The following is a 20,340-nucleotide window of genomic DNA, read 5'->3' as shown; positions in this document are numbered from 1 at the left end:
AGTTTGCACAAGGGTATTTATGAAGGGATTAAGCATAAGAAGTAGATTTTTACTCCCGTTTCCTTGTTTGGCATATGATGGGAATTGGCGTGGGATAGAACTCTGCTCACGAATTAACAGGGTACCCCCTGGGAAGAAATTGGTAGGAATTGGCTTTCTCAACTCCCAGTCCCCTTCCCACTTAAACTCCCATTCCCTCTAATCAAACAGTGGATTTTTAATCTCCTTACCCCCCAACTCCCATTTTCCGTCTCTAATTCCCCTGAACCAAACACGCTGATAATGTATATTCAGTACAAGTCTATGCTGCAAAAAGTGGCGTTGAGACTTGAGAGTGCTGGGGACTACGCTATACATGGGCTGAGAATACTACTGTCAGCCACCCATCAGGTACCCAAAAAATGAGCCTACAATTCACCCTAAACATACTACTTGTGCCAGTAAATCAGGGCGTAGGTTCCGTGCTCTCCAGCAGCAGGCATTTCAGTAGGTTGGTTCAAATCACTTGGCAGGAATGCTACCACTGCCAGCAGGCCTTTTCAGCATTGCACCTTGCAGGAGATACGACGCCTTGTTTCGGACCTGCACCCAACAAACAATATGCTCATGAGCAATATATAGGAAAGGAAAAAAAGGATGCATCAGCTCAAACAAAGCAAAAAAGGCAGGCTTTGGCACCTTCGAAGCGTAGAACCTCCAGTCCGTGCATCCTATCTGGGTCGAGCAGTTCCGTAGAAAATTACGCCAAGCGTCGATTATTGCGGTCTTGTTTCTGAACGCGTCGCTAGAGAAGAGCAGGTTGTCCATCAAAACTATGTGCACGTAGAGCACAAAGAAATTGCATTCTTTCTCCTTCACATTTATCGATGTGACCGACTTCAGGATCCTTTCAACATTCGCCACCTAAATATGCAGGATATGCAGTCAGCGCCACTAGCCACAAGGCGATTCATACAGAGAACACATGCTCACCATGCTTACTTTAAGGCCGAAGCTATTTTTGAGCAACTGAAGGGCCAGCTGGCTCCTTAGGAATTTGGTACGGTCGTTGGTTCCGGTAATGCAGTCAACAAGCCTTAAACAATTAAGATCCATGTTGACCCTACAATGTTATGAAACCGAATTCAGAGAGGCAAACACCCTAAGTGGAAAAACCATGGGACCGACTCGAGGAAGCTTCTTTAATTAACACAATAAATACAATTAGCTGATAATGTACAGGCAACTTAACTGCCTTTATATGCCATGGATGCAAGAAATTAGCACAAATGGAGCAAACGAGATTCATTGATGATACACAGTACTTGTCAAGAAGCAGTCTGTGAAACTTATCTATTTAGGACCCAGTTTAAGTACTCCAGCATTTCTCTGATTGGACATGTATATTATGGTCAAAACAATACTATGGGCTACAAATTTATAATAGGCATCACTGAATCTTTTACCTCTTAGAAATTGACTCAGCAACCATCAGACAGCTACTTTCCCATTCACTCATATTGAAGTACGAGATGAGTGAATTCAGGCAATCTCCCAAAATAAGCAGCAGCCCTTCAAGTCGACGGTCCAAAAAGAGGGAAATAACAATAACAAGGACATCTTGCGCTTCCGAAGGTGAGAAGATAGAATGCATTTTTCTGTAAATAAAAAAATAGACCATTAAAACATAAAGGATGATATCACTATTTCAAATATTTGCTAACATCACAGTGTTTCAAAATTCTCCAAGGATTAAATGAACTATAACAAACGCCAGTTTAGAAGAAATAAATCACTGTTATACATTATGGAACAGTACACCTATACATGTTATCATGACTACAATAGTGACAATTGATAAATTCCCCTCAAGGCAGAGATTTTCATCATACTGGGAATTGGAAGTGTTGAAGTGATATGTGGATTGTCTAGCCCTTTCCATTAGTTCGGACTTTTGGTTGTGTTGGCCAGTGCATGAAGCTTAACATGGTATCGGAGCTAAGGTCTTGAGTTCAAATCCTGGCTTCCACAATTTATCTAAAAATTGCTGCTGCCCCCCTTTATGTCCATGTATAGGCCTCTTGAGCCATACCTCTGAGTCCACCCACATTGTTGACTTTCCAAGCACACGTGAGAGGGGTGTTGAAGTGTATATGTGCATTATCTAGCCCTTTCCATTAGTTCAGACTTTTGGTTGCGTTGGCTAGTGCATGAAGCTTAACAGAAAAAAAATACAACACAGGCAAAAATAAAATAAATAGATACATTATCCTAGACATTCTGTTGCAAAACTATGCCGTGAAAATCTTGAATTTCATAGGCAAATGGAATGTTATAGTGAATAGCTTTACATAGGCAGTTCCATCTTAGGTTTTGTATAAGTGAATCACAAGCAAAAAACAGCTATACTCTGTGTATCAGACAATCCAGTTACCTAATTTTGCAGCAAGCAGATACAACTCTTAACCATGCAGTGATGTTTTGAGGTGGACCACCATCTGAAGTGTCTGGCCATGAATGAAAAAATAGTTAAGAAATGGAGATGGAATTTCCAGAATGTTCACCATCACAAGTATGAAATTAAAGACTCAAAAACATGTGTTGTGCATAAGTGATAACTGATTAAGAAAGGAAGAAAATTATGTATGGAACCAACCTGCAACCGCAATTTCAGAGGTGCAAGTTTTAGTGCAAGGAGCATCATGTAGGTATCCATAGTTGAGTATAGCACCCATAAGAATAGAGTAGCTTGGGAAGTATCCAAAGTTTACCAATGGTTTATCATCCTGTAATCAATCTGAAGTTATGTACAGAAGCCAAAGGCAGAACACAAAAACACAAAAGAAAACTGATTATGCAGTTACCTCATTTAGGGAAAGGAGACTATCCCAAAATTCAGATGCAGAATCTTGCAACTTCTTATTGGATGAGTACAGCACTGGTGGCTAATGGTGGTAAGCATACAAGGCAATCTAAAAGAACAATTTTGAACTGAGCTAAGCATAGATCCTTACACTTGGTTAGCACCCATGATGCTATAGAGTCTTCAACAGAACCATATAGGAGTACCAACTTCAAAAGCCATCCATTGATCAGCATGCCTTCTAAAAAGCCCTCTCCTACATAAATAACATTAAGAAGTTGCTTACATTATCTGCAAGAGGAAAAACCAAAACCTGAAAGCAAACATAACTAGATACAAAAAAAAAAACAGTCATGGTGGCACAATGAGAAACAGAAGGGTTAAATCAAACACAAGCAAAGCAATAGTGTCCACACTTAGTCAAATAAGAGAATTACGCGCGCATAACAAAACTAACCTCGTTCAATTTCTAGATCAAAACCTAACTGCTTATCTCCACAGAATGATTGCAAAAGTTGGCAATTTTCAACTCCCGTGCCATTAAGACCTGAGGGTGATTTCTGCAAGTACAGTTCATGAAGATACTTTAGTAGTAGAAACTAGAAAAATAAAAACAGAACCTAGCATTGAAGATAAACTGAACAAATTTAGGGCCATTTGACCTGACAGCCGAAAACTTGCTGGCCCCATTGGGGTACATCCTCTCCAGGATCCATCGCTTTCGCCTTCAAGTAAAGTAAGCTATATATTAAAAAAAACAGGTGCGATCTAGAAGGACATATGGTTTGTTTGACAATTACCTTCTCCTCACACTCCTCCACAAATTTGCAGAAGTCAATCTCCTTCTTCCTGACCTGCTTGTCTTCATCATCTGAATTGTCTCCTTTGGGGCGACCCTTAGACTTAGCAGCAGAAGCTTTGAGCTCATCCTTACCGGAATTAAAGTAATCTTCTACGAGATCATCCAGCTCAATAACCTTCTTCCTGCAATGGACACTGACTTTGATCAATAATAGCTAAATTGCTAGAATGGCCGTATCATTGATAGGTTAAACCCGAATTGCACACCACAGGGCCAGATGACTCCGGTGGTAAAATTTCACCAAGCATTCTCCCAGATAAAGACACATTAAACTTAAACAAGCTTTTGCTCTGTCATTTACACCACAAAATAGTTGGGCACTGGATTTGTTCACAATACGTCCAATTTGCCTTTTATCAAGCTTATTAGTTCATCATTTCTTCCCCGTGACTAGAGATTTTCCTCTGATTTTACAGGTTGCTGCCTCTAATGCGAGTGCTACTAAAAAGCAGTGTGACCGGTCGATCATCCGATACTGATTTATTTGTTCACAAGACATCTGATTTTCATTTTCTCAAGCTTAGTCCATCGTTTGCTTCTACTGGTGATTTTAGGGTTTAACAATTTTATTAGAGGCTGATGCTATCAAATTAGAATTTCCATGTAATGTGAGTGCTACTGAAAAGCGGCGTGACCGGTCGATCATCTGGTACTGATTTATTTGTACACAAGACATCTGATTTTCATTTTCTCAAGCTTAGTCCATCGTTTCCTTTTCTGTGGCTAGAGATTTTCCCACCACTACTAGTTGCTTCGATGATCCAGGCTGCTGCCTCTGATGCTACTGCTACTGGTGCCACCCTCCTAACACCGCGACAGATGGGTCAATCAACACCAACATACTCAATCATGGAAATTCTCATTTGATAGCATCAGCCTCTAATAAAAGTGTTAAACCCTAAAATCACCCAGTAGAAGGAAACGCCCGCGGCAACAAGATAATCCACGCCCCTAGTGCTGAAAACCTCAGCAAGTGCGCCATGTTCATACGAAATCGAATCTAATCGAACCACGCCATCCACGCCGCCGAAACCTACCGGCGGAAATTGAAAACGAGACCGGAATGGATTCGAAGGGGGGAGGAAAGTACCTCTTGGCGGGGCGGCGGACGGTGAGGAGGGGGTCGTTATCCCCCTCGAAGTCGAGGGGATCGTCAATCTTCATCCCACCGGGACCAGGGCGAGCAGCGGCCTCTCTCCCTCGCACGCTCGTGTCTCCCGCGGGATGGATTTGGGGGAGATGGGTCTGCGTTGCCGCCCTCCCAAACCTTCTTTGTCTGCGAACGAGGTGCCGTCCGTGGCTGCTCCCTCTCTCTCTCCGCTTTGTCTGCGAAGCTGCAACAGACCAGCATGGGCACCTGCAACGGAGGCCCAGCCCACGGCCCAGCTAGACTGCGACCTGATGAGTAGGTCCTCCTCTGTTTCTGAGATTCAGATAAAAAAGACTGCTGCAAGTTCAGATAGTAGGTCCTCCCGACATCGCCGACCACCGCCGCCGGCCTCCCCGCTTTCTTCGGCTGCCAGCGTGAAGGCGCGCGCCTCGCCCGTCGCGGCTCCTCTCCGGTGGTTGCCAGCGTTCCCCGCCCTCCCGCAGCAGCTATAGAGTTCCTGCCCCAGCCTCCTCTCTCTCTGAATCGATCCAAGACCACCGGTCAGTGACCGGCACGGACACCGACTCCAGACTCCAGATTCGAAGCGCTCTAGACCGGCCGCCGGCCGCCGGCCTCCACTGCCCCGGCAAGGTTGACACGGTTAGGTACGTCTGCATGCCAAGTTGCAATGCCCTGTTCTTTTTTCATGCGTCCGCACGACAACTGTAATGTATAACCAATAACGGAGCAACGGAAATTCAATGCTCAGCGTTCAAACAGAAAGAGCAAAAGCATGGCAATGTCCTATTGCTGATTCCTAGCGTCAATTCGCCGATGTCCCCGTGTTTACTCTTAACTTCCTGTATGTATCGGTAGGGTGGGTGTTTGACAGGAGTAATATCAACTTTACTAGTACAATCCCACTTTCACAATGTCACCAGGGCACTTAGCTAGTTTATGATAGCAAGTGTACAAAAACTGGCAACCCAATGCAGATTTCACTCAAGTTCAAAAATCTATACCGCCACTTTACTATGATTTTCTGTAGGTGCAGCTCCAAGAACACGTTTCTTGTAGCGTCAGGTGATGGCAAACAGCGAGTATGAGTATGTGAAGAGGGAGTTCGAGTTCGACCGCCGCCTCCCGGCCTCCAACTGGATCGTTGTCCGCATCGATGGCTGCCATTTCCACCGGTATAATTCATCTCTTCCCCCTAAAAGGGTAATGGGAAACCAGTTTATATGTACGTTTCTTAATTTTATTCCACAACCCTGTTAACTGATTGCTGCTTTCTATAATAGACTGGTTGCTCTCATTTTACTTTGCTCACTTCCTAGCTGTACACTGATATGGTCACTAGGTTAAGCAACTGCATCGACCATCTTGTCATCTTAATTCTTGCTCTAGTTCATGCACCAATATCTTTTGCTTGAGTTTTTTGTGATGATAAACATATGGGAAACATGCATATGGGGATCACTCTTGCTCCAGATTAGAAATATTTATCTTTGTTGTTTTTTCCAGTTGTCCACTAATTTCAGTTATCTTTTTGTTAGATTCTCGAAGATACATGCCTTTGAGAAACCAAATGATGAGAATGCTTTAAGATTGATGAATGCTTGTGCCACCTCTATGCTTGAGAAGTTCCCTGATATAGTGTTTGCTTATGGTGTTAGCGATGAGTACAGGTATAACATTTTTTGAAGTTAGACTTACAAAATTGTATGAAATTTATATGCAAATACCATTGTGAATGCAGACTCTTTTTTTAATTGTGCAGGTCCCGTTCTTCCTATTTGAAAGAGTTCTGTTCATTCTTTGGATAATAATCTATGTGTGTTATCTTTCTGTTTGCTTTGCAGTTTTGTTTTCAGAGAGGAAACAGAATTCTATCAAAGGCGAGAAAGGTACCTACCTTATTTGATCTGTTCATTCCTTCACTATTAGGATACTGCCATGCCCAGAACGGTTTGAACTATTCTATTATAAAATCTCATCATGTTATTGACTCTCTACCAATACGTGCAGCAAAATTCTGTCTTTATGTGTTTCTTACTTCACATCTTTGTACGGGATGAAGTGGAAAGATTTCTTTCCTAATAAAGATTTGAGGGAGCCTCCCTATTTTGATGGGCGAGTTGTATGCTATCCAAATATGAAAACCATTCATGATTATTTGGCATGGAGGCAAGTGGACTGTAAGCTTCTTAAACTACAGTCAACATTTTTCCAGTACAAATAATCATATTCTTATGTTGTGCAATTATGTGTGTTGATGTTCTCTACAATAAAATCATGTTTCCACTCAAAAACAATAAAATCATGTCATGTATGTTATTAACCAAAAGTTCTCGAAACTACGAAGCTTCAGCAACATTTCCTAAACATAGGAATATGGTGTATGTATGTGTCACTTCAGTGAGATTTCTATGTCCGGTTTTGCTTCGCTACTTAAGTGCTCCCATTTAAATGCACATGCAAGCCATCCACATGATTTAGCAACCCTTTCACTTTCTTCCACTTCCCAGTTCCCACCACATGCAAGCCCTCATGAAGCACATACAAGCCCTCTGCGTCATCAATTTTTATTTTTTACTTTTTTTCAGCAACAAATAATTGAACTTGAATGCCACAAGTCAATATAGGCAATATAGCATGCATCCACCCTCTATTTACCTCTAGGTTTGCTACCATTCATATGGCAAAAATCTCATATATTCTAATTACATTCTATAAATTTCCGCAGCAACGCGTGGGGTGTTATCTAGTTTTAATTAATGGGTGAAGATTAACATATTTAATGTTATGCGTGCCTTTCAGGTCATATAAATAATCATTATAATACATGCTTCTGGATGTTGGTGAAGTCTGGAAAAACTGAAAAAGAGGCACAACAAACATTGAAGGTCATCTAAATTATCTAGGGTTAGAGGTGTCTTTTTGTAGCATTTGTATAAATCGTCTCTTTAACCGTCTATTTTCTTGTAGGGAACATTTTCTAAGGACAAGAATGAGTTGCTTTCTCAACAGTTCCAAGTCAACTATGAGGATGAACCGGCTATGTTCCGGAAAGGATCAAGTGTTTATCGAGATAAGGTAACACTGTCAGGCATTCAAAAGTTCATTATTATTGATGTTCGTGCTCATTCTCAGTGAAGTATTTACATCGCACAAAACATTATTTGCATGATACATCAAATGGCGATGATAGCTTCTAGTCATATTTTGCGCCAGAGATATTCATGCATTTCTGATTTCTCTTCTGGTTTTATTTTGCATATAAACATTTTGCTGTACGTTAGTTTGCTTGGATAATTGAAGCACCTTAGTTGCCATTTAATGCCATTTCCTTGTCTGATATTGATCAAAGGTTATGATGACCAATCAAGTGTGCAGACCGTATACTGCATTTCTTTTGTGGGTCTGATTGTTGACTAATGTTAGGGTTCTACATGTTTCTGTAGGTAGAAACAAAGGTGAAAACAGATGACTACGGGAATCCCATAAAAAGAATCCGGCTGGCAATTACAGTGTCAAATTTAGATATCATAGGACCTGAGTTTTGGGAAAAACATCAATACATTCTTCAAGAAGGTTAGTTGAATCATTCTAGTTATAGGTATGCTTCCAGTCCAGCTCCTGCCAACTTTTGTTTTAGCTGGACTGGAAGTTTACCTAAAGCTCCTGTCAACTTTGGATATATACATCATTAGTCTAATTGTGTGTCGGGGAAAAAGGGAAATATAGATACGAGTATGTGAAGAAGTTCGATGACATCCACAGGCTTCCATGTTGTAATTGGATCGTTGTTCGTATCAGCGCCTGCCAATTTGACCAGTGAGGACCCTACTTTCATATTTAAATACATGCGGCAATACATCTAGATACTTATGTTGTCTTACTTACAAGGAGAATTCAATTTCTTTTCCCTAGATTCTCGCTGATCCATTCATTTGACAAGCCAAATGATGAGACTGCTTTAAGTTTGATGAACGCTTCTGCTTCTTTGATGATGGAGCAATTCCCTGGTATTATCTTTGGTTATGGTTTTAGTAACGAGTACAGGTATGATATGCCCGTGCAACATATCTGTTTTTGTATGGAGAGAACTTTGAAAAATACAAAGAAAACAAGGATATATTTTTCCACATAGCACAATTTTTCCTCCTCCTATCAGCAGAAGTGAATTGAATTGAATACATTGGCAATATAAGTATCATGTTAAAACTGTAAGCAAAGTGAACCATCCAACAAAAGCTTAGATATGATGCATTCAATTTAGACAGGTGTTTTTTGGTTTGTTTGATGGCAAACCTGAAAATTTGTTGCAAATGATCATTTTAATTAATTTATTTATTTATTGTTGCAGCTTTGTGTTCCAGAAGAACACTGAATTGTACCAGAGAAATGAGAGGTAGTTATTAGTTTCAGAATTCCTGTAGTGTGCTTTTCAACTGGTCAAGTCTTCGATAAATTATGCAACTTCTTTTGCAGATTAATCCTTTCTTCATGTTCATCATGCTTCACTTCCTTTTACATGATGAAGTGGAAAGAATATTTCCCCAGTAAAGAATTAGTGCAGCCACCTAAGTTTGAAGCAGAAGTTCTCTGTTACCCCAAACCAAAGATCGTTTGTGATTATTTGTCCTGGAGGCAAGCAGAATGTGAGTTATTCCTCCTAACATAGCATATCTTTAACTAACTGAAAATGTCAATGAACTTGTCGATGACAGTTCAGCATGAAATATGTGAATTTATATGTTGTCTGCAGCAGTATGAATGCATTAAATTTGGTGCTTGTATAGCTCTATGCTGTGATGAATACTTATCAGTGTCCAAGTATCTTTTTCTTCAACGATATTCTGTTGCAGGGGGTTGACTCTTCTAGTAGTTAGAACGAACCATAAGAAGAAAATGAGCTGACTTGTTCTACACGCTAATTTGCAGGTCACAACAGGAACCAATACAATACATGCTTTTGGATGTTAGTGAAATCTGGAGAAGAGGAAAACAAAGCTAATGAGATACTAAAGGTCTTCTTTCATCATTTAAATATTTTTTCAATTATCCTAATTAATTCTTTAGTTATCTTTTGTCCCTAACTCTTTAATATTCTCCGAAGGGAACATTATCAAAGGATAAGAACGAGTTGCTTTTTCAGCGATTTCAAATGAACTACAACAATGAACCCGCTATGTTCCGAAAGGGTTCATGTACTTATCGTCAAAAGGTATCTTGTGCATCATTCACGAATAATTTTCACCAATAATGTTGTTTGTGCTGCAATTGTTATGAGGCAAACCAAAATGACAGTATAGTGATGCTTAAGAAGCAAGACTGACATCACATAAAGGATCAAAGTAATTTTTCGGTAACTATAACTGAAGAAATGTTCTGGCATTTCGGCCCTTATCCGCAGTTTGTTAAAAAAACAAGGCCATGTTGCCTGAAAAAGAACTGCATCTGAGATATGCATGGATACATTTTCCAACTGATACTGATCATGAGCAACTTCTTAAACCATTGCATCTGCATGAATAAAGTAATAGTAAAGCAATACTGTCCAACAGGCTAAAAATCACCCAAATTTATAAAGCATGCATGTCTTACTCTTAAGTGATTAGGTGGAAGTGCTGCCATCATATGAGGAGAATTTTTTTCCTTCTTTTTTTGGCGTGCTTTGGAGCAGAAGATGATTCTCAGATCACATCCGAGTTCCTTTCTTTGCTAACGGCTCGCTGCAAATGGCTGCAGGTGAAAGTGAGCGGAGACGTCGTGAGAGATGGGTGGGATGTGGCAGTGACCCACGTTGACATGGGGCCTGACTTCTGGAGAAAGCATATGTCTATTTTCGACAAATGATGATATGGATGTACTTATTCTAGGCCGATTTGTAGCTCTCATCATCCTCTGGAATTTTATCTAGAAACATCACGGTTTTGTAGATTGTGGTTTGAGGAATCAACGGGGGGAGAGAGTCCCCACCTTATCTACCGGTTTTATAAGCACTGTACTAGGTACCCTGAACACCTACATAACTAACTGTTTTATACTTACTCAAGCTTGACCCAAATGGTCAAAGGACTTGGCAGCAACCTTATCTACCGGTGCCCTGAAACGGTTACACCATAACTCGAAATCGGAACAAATGTTTGTAATTGTTAGCCGGCTGTCATGGTCTTCATTCCTAAATACGGCAGCATTTCTGGAGCCCCAGAGGACTTCTGGTCAGAAGCAGGGGTCTAGCCCAGGAGGAGCATCAGCTAGCCCGAGGTCTTGCAATCTTGGCGTCGTGGTGAGACCTAGCTGCAGCCACACATTTGAAGCTTTTGGCAGGTGATGAAGAGATGCGGCGTGTCTTCAGTTGGGCAAGAACATCGTGGACAGTTAGCATCAGTGCTGATTCAAGTGGAAGTATCCACGTACATACGTGTATGTCATACTATGTATACAGCATAGCGAGCGACTTGTTTGATCCCGAAAACCAAACATGGACCGTCTTTCTTTAGCCAAAACTTGTCAGCCCAGGAATGATAAGCGGCCATCGGTGGGTTGCAATGGTTGGCTAACCGAACAGCACGTAAATGGTCCTTGGCGTTCACCGAATTGCTTGGCCAGAACACACTTATATTCTGCAGGTTTCCTCCCAGCCCCAGGCAATGCCGGGAGCAACTAGTTAACGAGCGCTCCTTCGAAAGTCTCGCAACGATCAGCGCCACTTGGCGCGTTCTCAGCCATTCGCCACGTGTCGCGCTCTGGACGCTTCCTTCGGATTTTGTTTTTTTTTTTTATTTTTCCGCACGTGTTTTCGGCTTTTTAAACGGGTTTTTTCGGGGTTTTTCGACGTTTTGGTTTTCCCCCGGTCTTTCTTAGCTTTTCGATCAAAAAAAATTCAAATTTTTTTTCGAGAAAAAACGTGTTTTCTTTTTCTTTCTTTCGTGAAAGTTACGGTTTTTCTTCCGCGAGAGGCATGGTTGTGTTTTAACGAGAGTCACGACCGTGCCTCTCGGAAACGAAAAAAACGTGTTTTCTGTTTTTTTTTCTTTCGCGAGAGTCACGGTTTTGCTTTCGCGAGAGGCACGGTTGTTCTTTCGCGAGAGTCACGGCCGTGCCTCTCGAAAAGGGAAAAACAAAACGCGTTTTCTGTTTTTTTTTTCGTTCGTGAGAGTCATGGTTTTGCTTCCGCGCGAGGCACGGTTGTGCTTACGCGAAAGTTACGGCCGTGCCTCTCGGAAAGGGAAAAAAATACGCGTTTTCTGTTTTTTTTCTTTCACGAGAGTCATGGTTTTGCTTTCGCGAGAGGCACGGTTGTGCTTTCGCGAGAGTCACGGCCGTGCCTTTCGGAAACGAAAAAAACGCTTTTTTTGTTTTTTTCCTTACACGAGATTCACGGTTTTGCTTCCACGAAAGGCATGGTTGTGATTTTGCGAGAGGCCTTTCGGAAAGGAAAAAAAGCCGTGCTCCCGGTTCGGTTTTTTCACCCGATTTTTTCGTCCGGTTTTTTCGTGAAAAAAAAGTTTGTCAAAACCTATCAACATGGGATTCATCGTGAGACATATAACCATCACTATAAATAAGAACCAGGATTCCTACAGTAGTAATTAGTATTAACATAATAGAAGTAAGTGGGTCAATCAAGTATCCAAATTCTAAAAAAAAATCATTATTGACGGTCCAAAACCATAGATATTGATAGATCGAACTTCCATTTATTTGTTGAATAGACAGTTGAACTGAGAATACCATAACTATACTTAAGAGTAAAACACTAGGAAAAGCCCATATGCGACGAAGATTTTTTGTTGCTGTCGGAATAAGAATAAGGCCAAATCCCGTTTAGTATCCCAAAACTGCTTAGCAACAGTCGGACAAGTGGGTAATGTTGGGGTGAACCAAAAAAGTTTGGGTAGAGCCGGATCTAAGTGTTGGCTAGGTAAACGCCCCGTAGTAAGAGGGGTAGTTATGAACCCTATGGACCACCCCCATGGGGGCGGTGAAGGGAAAGCTCCCATTGGTAGAAAAAACCCACAACCTCTTGGGGTTATCCTGCGCTTGGAAGAAGAACTAGGAAAAGGAAAAAATATAGCGATAGTTTTATTCTTCGTCGCCGTAAGTAAATACGTCTACTTTTGAAGATCTCGACGCGAGGAATCCAATGGTGAAAACAGTTCAAGATTTAAACGCACGGTTTAAGAGATAAAACATTTTGAATAAATGGATCTACGAAAAAAGGGAAAACTCCACAAGTGGCGCGCTGCATATGCGCCACTTGTCGCGACCTGGGAAAGTGAAGTGTTCTTTGCAACGAGTACTCCTTAATTAGTAATTTCGGGCAATGCCTCTAAACTCAATGCAAGACCCCAAGAGAATCTAGTGGCAGACCCCACCAAATGGCCAACAATTTTAAGCAAAGCCAACCGGACAGATGGATGGGACGTGGAGTTTCTATACCTGAGCTCATATGCTGCTGCCGTGAACAGTAAAATAAATAAAATAGAAAAATATTTCAAAAAATTCTGAAAAAAATTTGTGGCATACTTTACGAAATGTTTGTTGTGCGTGCAAAATTTCATCACTAAATGACATTGGTGGAAGGCATGGTAAAAAAACAAAATCGATACTATGTAAATGTTACTTTCAAACGCATTTTGGAGCTTTTTTTGTTTTTTTTTGCCATGACTTTCACGAATGCGATTTCGTGATGAATTTTTGCATGCACAACAAACATTTCTTAAAGTATGCCATAAATTTTTTTTAAATTTTTTTGAAATGTTTTTATATTTTATTTAGTTTATTGTTCATACCAGGAACATATGAGCTCAGGTGTAGAAAGGTACTTTCGGGATGGATGGATAATCAGTGCCACTAGAAAGCCACAGGTACCAGCCTAACAGTAGCTCCCTCTGTTTTGTTTCCAAGACAGACTGGTAAAGACTCTGACATGTAAACACAATGCATATCAGCGTTGTTACAGGGTACTCCCTCCGTAAAAAAAATATAAAAGCGTTTAGAGCGCCGACCCAAACGGATGGCAGCGGACGAAATGGATGGTCCCATTAGAGTTGCTCTAAATGCTTTTATATTCCGTCCGTGGGCGACTCATTCCTGACCCATTTTTGAGCCGGATTTGCGTCGGCGTGGACGCGCGCACGCTCGCCTTCTCCTCCGGACCCGCTGGTCGGTGACACATTGGCCTCCCTCCATTCAACAGCAACCCTCGCCTGCCTCCTTCATCGCCGACGCCGCCGCCCATTTTTGCCGGCGACTCTGCCAGATGTCGGTGCCTCCAAATTCGTCCAGCAACGCCGCCCACTCCCACGTCGCCCGCCACCGCCGTCTTGCCGCCGGGGAGCCGACTGCTTCCCACCCCCGCGCCCCCACCACACAGCCGCCCCCGACCAAGAAGCCAACTTGCCGCCCCTGCCAGATCCTCACCGTCACGCTCGTCGGACGCCTGCCCACTCATAGGACGCCGGTAGGGCAGCTAGCTGGTCCGTGCGCGCTGCGACTCCCTTCGTCGGTCGTCTCCTTCGTCGACGCCCGCAAGTTGTGCGACAGTTTGCCAAGGTACAAAATGGACTCCGCTGATGAGTTCTTTTTTCACAATTTCCTTTGCGACTCCGACAATTCGCCATCCGATGACGAGGGGGAGATATTGGCTGCCGTGTTGGTCCATCACCACCTCAATAGCCAGTGGCCGTTGTTCCGTGGCTCCATTCCGGGCCACCTTCGGCGTTGAATCGCAGCCGAGAGAGCGGGCATTTCCTTCTTTGGAAGGACTACTTTGATACAACAAACCCGTTGTTCAAATATAAAAAATTCCGCCGCCGTTTCCGTATGAGTAGGCATCTTTTCAACCGTATTAGAGAGGGGATGGTCGGCTATGATGACTATTTCGAGTGCAAAGAGGATGCCGTTGGCAAGATTGGTTTCTCCTCTTATCAGAAATGCACTGCCGCCATCCGAATGCTTGCATACGGAGTGCCCGGTGATCTCATTGACGAGTACGTCCATATGAGCGAGTCTACATGCCTAGAGTCCCTATATAGTTCTACAAGACTGTTATTGCTGTGTTTGGCCCTGAGTATTTGAGAGAGCCGACTGCTGAAGATACAGCCCGTTTGTTGGCGATGAATACCAACAGGGGCTTCCCAGGGATGCTTGGCAGCATAGACTGCATGTGGGAGTGGAAGAACTGCCCTTCTGCTTGGCAAGGGCAGTATAAGAGCCATGTCAGGGCTTGCACTGTCATACTAGAGGTTGTGACGTATCAAGATCTCTGGATCTGACACTCCTTCTTTGGCATGGCCGGATCACACAATGATATCAACGTGTTTCAGCGCTCGCCGGTGTTTGCTAGGCTTGCCGAAGGCAACAGCCCATCGGTGAACTTTACTGTCAACGGCTACAACTACGACAAAGGATACTACCTGGGTGACGGTATCTATTCTCAGTGAACCACTATTGTCAAGACAATAGCCAACCCTGTTGGAGAGAAGAAGAAAAGGTTTTTCCCAAGAGCAAGAGAGTGCTAGGAAGGATGTCGAGTGTGCTTTTGGTGTTTTGCAATCTCGATGGGGCATCGTTCGGTATCCTGCTAATACCTGGAGCACACAGAAACTATGGGAGGTGATGACTGCTTGTGTGATCATGCACAATATGATCATAGAAGACGAGCACCCGGAACGTCTGTACAATCAAGGGTTTCAGTTTCAGGATGAGAATGTTGTGCCTGAGCATGAAGGAGCGGCAACATTTGAACAATTCACCCAATTTCATCATGACATGCGTGATTGGGAAACTCACGTGCAACTGCAAAATGATTTGGTTGAGCATATGTGGGATCATGTTGGCAACCAATAGATGTATCTTCTTTTATTCGTTTGCAAAACTATGTGAGACATTTTGATGCGGAGCATCCCAAGGCCATCCCCGGACCCAACTACATCTCCTTTGACACCTCTTGGACCCATGACACGAGCACGTGCAAGAGCTCTTGAAACCAAGGTGACATCTCTCCTCTCACATTTCCACTTTGATACACATGAGACATGGCTACTACCTCATACAGATACTTTGTGCATGCTTAGGTACCATGGAGAAGCTAAGGAGCAAGGAGAAGAAGAAGAGGAAGATGGACGTGAAGACGGAGAAGAAGAAGTGATGAAGAGGAAGCTACAGGCTCCGGACGACCGGCCTGGATCGAACGTCCGATGACCTCCAGGCTCCGGACATCTGGCCCTCTCCGGACGACCGACCCCGAGGCAAATCTACGGATTTTCGGAGCCCCTCGGAGGACCGACGACGCCCGGACGTCCGACCCCGACCGGACGTCCGACCGAAGCACACCCGAGCCGAAATTACGGACGTCCGACAGGCACCGGACGTCCGGAACCTCACGAGCCTCCGGACGACCGGTGACCCCCGGTCGTCCGACGCCTGTGTGCTGATTCATGTTGGGCCGCAACCCATGTACCCCTTTGCCCCACTCTTTTGCACTAAGACTATAAATACTTCACCTATTCCTTCTAGCTTGGGTTAGCAAAGGTTTAGCTCATGTTTGGGTTAGAGCTTTGCTCATCCACTTGGTTACCTTCTCCACGGAGATTCGAGCCTCCACCGGAGAAGATCCCCCAAGCGGATTCAAGACCCCTTTTTAGGGAAGAACTCAAGACCTCCTCACGGAGAAGACCGTTACCATTGTATCGTCCCTAGTTGATCGTGTACCTTGTATCGTTCCATGTATCCGAGGATCTAGCACTTTTGAGACTTGTTCTTGTTAGTTTGAGTGTTCCTCTTGTGTTTCCCTTGTGTTTTCCCTCATTTTCCTCCTCGTGTTCTTCGTGTTCATCACGAGATCCGCTCCTTTCATGAAAGATCGGCCCCTAGGGTTCCTACCCTACATTATCTTGGTATCATGAGACAGGTTGATCACGATTTCGGAGCCTCCCCGTTGTGTTGCTAGCCTTGTTTTGTTGTTTTTCGTCCTAATTCGAAAATTCCCCACAAAAATAACACCATTTTTTTGTGATTTGTTAGGTGTGTTGAGATTTTGTTGGTTTGGATCCATGGATTTGCTTTGTTTTGAGTGGATCTAGCTTTTCCCCCCTTTCCCCACCCTTTCCATCCACAAAATCGTCCGGATTTGACCATTTTCGCCATCTCCACCTCAAACCCTAGCTGTTCATCCCGTGCCCAAAAATCGCCCAGGCACCGGACGTCCGACCGACCCTGACAAAACTGAATTTTTTTCAGTGTAGTCACCACCACCGCCCCACATTTCCGCATACGCACTCCTACCACCATTACACCATCACCACTTCCGCATACCACCACCATTTTGGATCGTTTCGCACTCCGACACGTGTTGCCACTTCGAGCTTTGAGAATTTGAGTTGTGGTTCCGTATCCTTTTGTGTTTCGGCTATCTAGGTACCGTTCGACATCAACATCACCGCCGCTCATCTTCACCACGGACGCGTCATCAACAACGACCACCTCGACTACATCGTGGTATTTCGGTCAACCATTTTGACACCATACCGTAAGCAAGAACGGTAACCTCGTCTTGGTTTTGGACATATCACTCTTGCCATTACATTGATAGCCATCATAGCCTTACTCCTTTGCGTTGCTTACCCATCAAGACTAGCCATTGAGTATTGCCGGCAACGAGACTTGTGCACATTAGTGATCATACTTCCCATAGCATACATACATCATTGTTGCATATATTGGTATCATCTCTTGTGTCACAAAGTTGTCATCACATACACAATTGCTATCTTGGTTCGTCAAGCATCGCATACGAAAAGAGCTCCAACATCAAAGAGCCAAACAAGCTTTTAAGCAAAGAGGAAAGATAAGCAAAGAGCTTTTAAGCAAGAACCATAGCATCATACAACATTAAGATTGTCATACTCGATCATCTTGGATCATATCATAGAAACACCTTGCATAAAGCATACTTGGGATATAAGTCGTTGCATTTTTGCTTAGTAGGTTGTGCACAAGTTCTTGTATCCGTATATTGTGCAATCGTGCTAGCGTCTCTCTAGTGTTGTGCAACAAGAGCATTTTTGTGGATTCCACATTTTGGCTCACCCTTGGTTGCACGACCCCACTTATCTTTTTGCGTGTGTGTTTCCGTGTACCTTATATGCTTGGTCTACTTGTTACATTGCATCTTGTGAATCTTTTCCAACATTATTGAAGCTCACTTACAATTGCATCAAAGTTTGTGCCACCATCCTAACCAAGCTCCACCAAAAGCTTTTACTTGTGTAGGTGTGAGAAACCAACAAGAGCTAGTACCAATTGTGCTATTTCCTTGTCCTACATTGGAGTGATCCTCGATCCACTTTCAACTTCGGTCAAGGTACATTTGGTATTCGTTCTTATCTTTCTACCACTCACATTTGTCTTGGAATGATGGATAGGCCAAGTACTTCTACCAACCCACTCTTCATGGAGCAAGACGACGACATGAACTCCTTCGTCACCAAGAGTCACCTCTTTGGTGCACAATGTGCTTTGCATCAAGAGCAACAAGCTATGAGTGAACGCATCGACAACCTTGCCGCCGACTTGCGACTTTCCGAGCAACGTACAAGGGACTACTTCGACCACAAGCTCGACGATCACAAGCAAGAGAATGACTCAAGGATGGACGAAATTCGCGCTTTTTTGCTCAACCGCTCTTCTTCCACTTCGTCTTCATCAAGGACTCGCTCAAACCGACACTCCGACTTCACACTCTCCGGCTCAAGTACACCGACATCGAACACTCTTCGCCGAGCTGCGCGCAACGATCTTCAAGCAAGCCTAAATCCCGTACGCGACACCGACTCGCAAGAGCACCGACGACGACAAAACCAAGAGGCCTTTGCGCTAGCACGAGAACGACAACGACAATGCCAACATGAAGAGGAAGAGCGAGCGCGTCTACACCAAAATGCTCAAGATGCCAAGGCACAACGTCAAGAACAACAACTCCGTGACGCTCAAGCCCTTGAAGCACAACAAGCTCTACGCGATTCAAGTCGAGCCATAGCCGACCAAGGCCGACAAGCTCGTGAACATGCAGAAGCACTTCGCGAAGAAGTTCGCGAGAGGATTTATCAAGCTCGCGTGCATCGTCAAGTTCCTCCTCGAGCTCAACAAGCTCCTCCACAAGCACGTCAAGAACAACAAGTTCCTCAACATCATGAAGACAATGGAGATCCTCCACGACAAGAGCAACATGAGGTTGACAACCCTCCGCGCCAAGAGCACCACGAGTTGAACAATCATCAACAACATGGGCGTCATCATCCTCGACCCCAACACAATGAAGAGCAATGCTATGGCAAGCTAAAGTTCACCATGTCCAAGTTCAACGGAAGCAACGATCCCGAAGAGTACCTTTCATGGGCATTGAAAGTTGACAAGATCTTCCGTTTGCACAATTATGAAGAAGAGAAGAAGATCGCGATGGCATCCCTTGAGTTTCAAGACTATGTCCTCATTTGGTGGGAACAAGTCATCGAGCGTCATGAGGCAAGAGGTGAACCACCCATCACCACTTGGGCACAAATGAAGGATGTCATGAGAGCACGTTTCGTGCCTACCTACTACAACCGCGACCTCTTCAAGAAACTCCAACTACTAAAGCAAGGAACCAAGAGCGTTGAAGAGTACTACAAGGAGATGGAGATTGCCATGATATGAGCCAATGTCACGGAAGATGATGAATGATGTATACTACACAACCTTCTTCTTGTAGACGTTGTTGGGCCTCCAAGTGTAGAGGTTTGTAGGACGGTAGCAAATTTCCCTCAAGTGGATGACCTAAGGTTTATCAATCCGTAGGAGGCATAGGATGAAGATGGTCTCTCTCAAGAAACCCTGCAACCAAATAACAAAGAGTCTCTTGTGTCCCCAACACACCCAATACAATGGTAAATTGTATAGGTGCACTAGTTCGGCGAAGAGATGGTGATACTGTTGGGAACGTAGTAATTTCAAAAAATTTCCTACGCACACGCAAGATCATGGTGATGCATAGCAATGAGAAGGGAGAGTGTTGTCTACGTACCCTCGTAGACCGAAAGCGGAAGCGTTAGCACAACGCGGTTGATGTAGTCGTTTGTCTTCACGATCCGACAGATCAAGTACCGAACGCATGGCACCTCCGAGTTCTGCACGCGTTCAACTCGATGACGTCCCTCAAACTCCGATCCAGCCGAGCTTTGAGGGAGAGTTCCGTCAGCACGATGGCGTGGTGACAATGATGATGTTCTACCGACGCCAGGCTTCGCCTAAGCACCGCTACGATATGACCGAGGTGGATTATGGTGGAGGGGGGCACCGCACACGGCTAAGAGATCAAGAGATCAACTGTTGTCACTTTGGGGTGCCCCCTGCCCCTGTATATAAAGGAGTGGAGGAGGGGGAGGGCCGGCCCTCTCTATGGCGCGCCCTAGGGGAGTCCTACTCCCACCGGGAGTAGGATACCCCCTTTCCTAGTAGAACTAGGAGCCCTTCCAAGTAGTAGGAGTAGGAGGG

The 20,340-nt window shown here is 43.8% G+C and overlaps 2 protein-coding genes across 4 annotated transcripts; one reads left to right on the top strand and one right to left on the bottom strand.

The window, feature by feature from the left end:
- Positions 1-243: 243 nt before the first annotated feature.
- Positions 244-5,024, bottom strand: LOC125543491. 2 transcript variants are annotated; one of them, XM_048706856.1, is made up of 12 exons: positions 4,795-5,024; positions 3,643-3,826; positions 3,505-3,567; positions 3,300-3,402; positions 2,994-3,098; positions 2,844-2,917; positions 2,636-2,765; positions 2,414-2,486; positions 1,446-1,637; positions 973-1,102; positions 679-903; positions 244-582 (listed from the first exon to the last, which is right to left on the bottom strand). In XM_048706856.1, the coding sequence occupies exons 1-12, from the start codon at positions 4,866-4,868 to the stop codon at positions 502-504; spliced, it is 1,434 nt and encodes a 477-aa protein (XP_048562813.1). In that variant the 5' UTR covers positions 4,869-5,024; the 3' UTR covers positions 244-501. The 2 variants fall into 2 exon arrangements, with proteins under 2 accessions (XP_048562813.1, XP_048562814.1); XM_048706857.1 differs by having other exon boundaries at positions 982-1,102; positions 4,795-5,023.
- A 127-nt stretch (positions 5,025-5,151) lies between these two features.
- Positions 5,152-10,855, top strand: LOC125543489 (tRNA(His) guanylyltransferase 2-like). 2 transcript variants are annotated; one of them, XM_048706855.1, is made up of 15 exons: positions 5,152-5,459; positions 5,849-5,987; positions 6,351-6,482; positions 6,657-6,701; positions 6,823-6,992; positions 7,615-7,700; positions 7,783-7,890; positions 8,259-8,388; positions 8,532-8,631; positions 8,728-8,859; positions 9,164-9,208; positions 9,289-9,458; positions 9,742-9,827; positions 9,917-10,024; positions 10,549-10,855. In XM_048706855.1, exons 2-15 carry the CDS (start codon positions 5,881-5,883, stop codon positions 10,654-10,656), a joined length of 1,527 nt encoding a protein of 508 aa, XP_048562812.1. In that variant the 5' UTR covers positions 5,152-5,459; positions 5,849-5,880; the 3' UTR covers positions 10,657-10,855. The 2 variants fall into 2 exon arrangements, with proteins under 2 accessions (XP_048562812.1, XP_048562811.1); XM_048706854.1 differs by having other exon boundaries at positions 5,153-5,459; positions 5,843-5,987.
- Positions 10,856-20,340: the final 9,485 nt, after the last annotated feature.

The sequence above is a fragment of the Triticum urartu genome, chromosome 3 (assembly GCF_003073215.2).
Source record: "Triticum urartu cultivar G1812 chromosome 3, Tu2.1, whole genome shotgun sequence".
In the NCBI taxonomy this organism is placed as follows: domain Eukaryota; kingdom Viridiplantae; phylum Streptophyta; class Magnoliopsida; order Poales; family Poaceae; genus Triticum; species Triticum urartu.
Note: the sequence above shows the minus strand (reverse complement) of the source record. Positions and strands in the feature narration are given on the sequence as shown.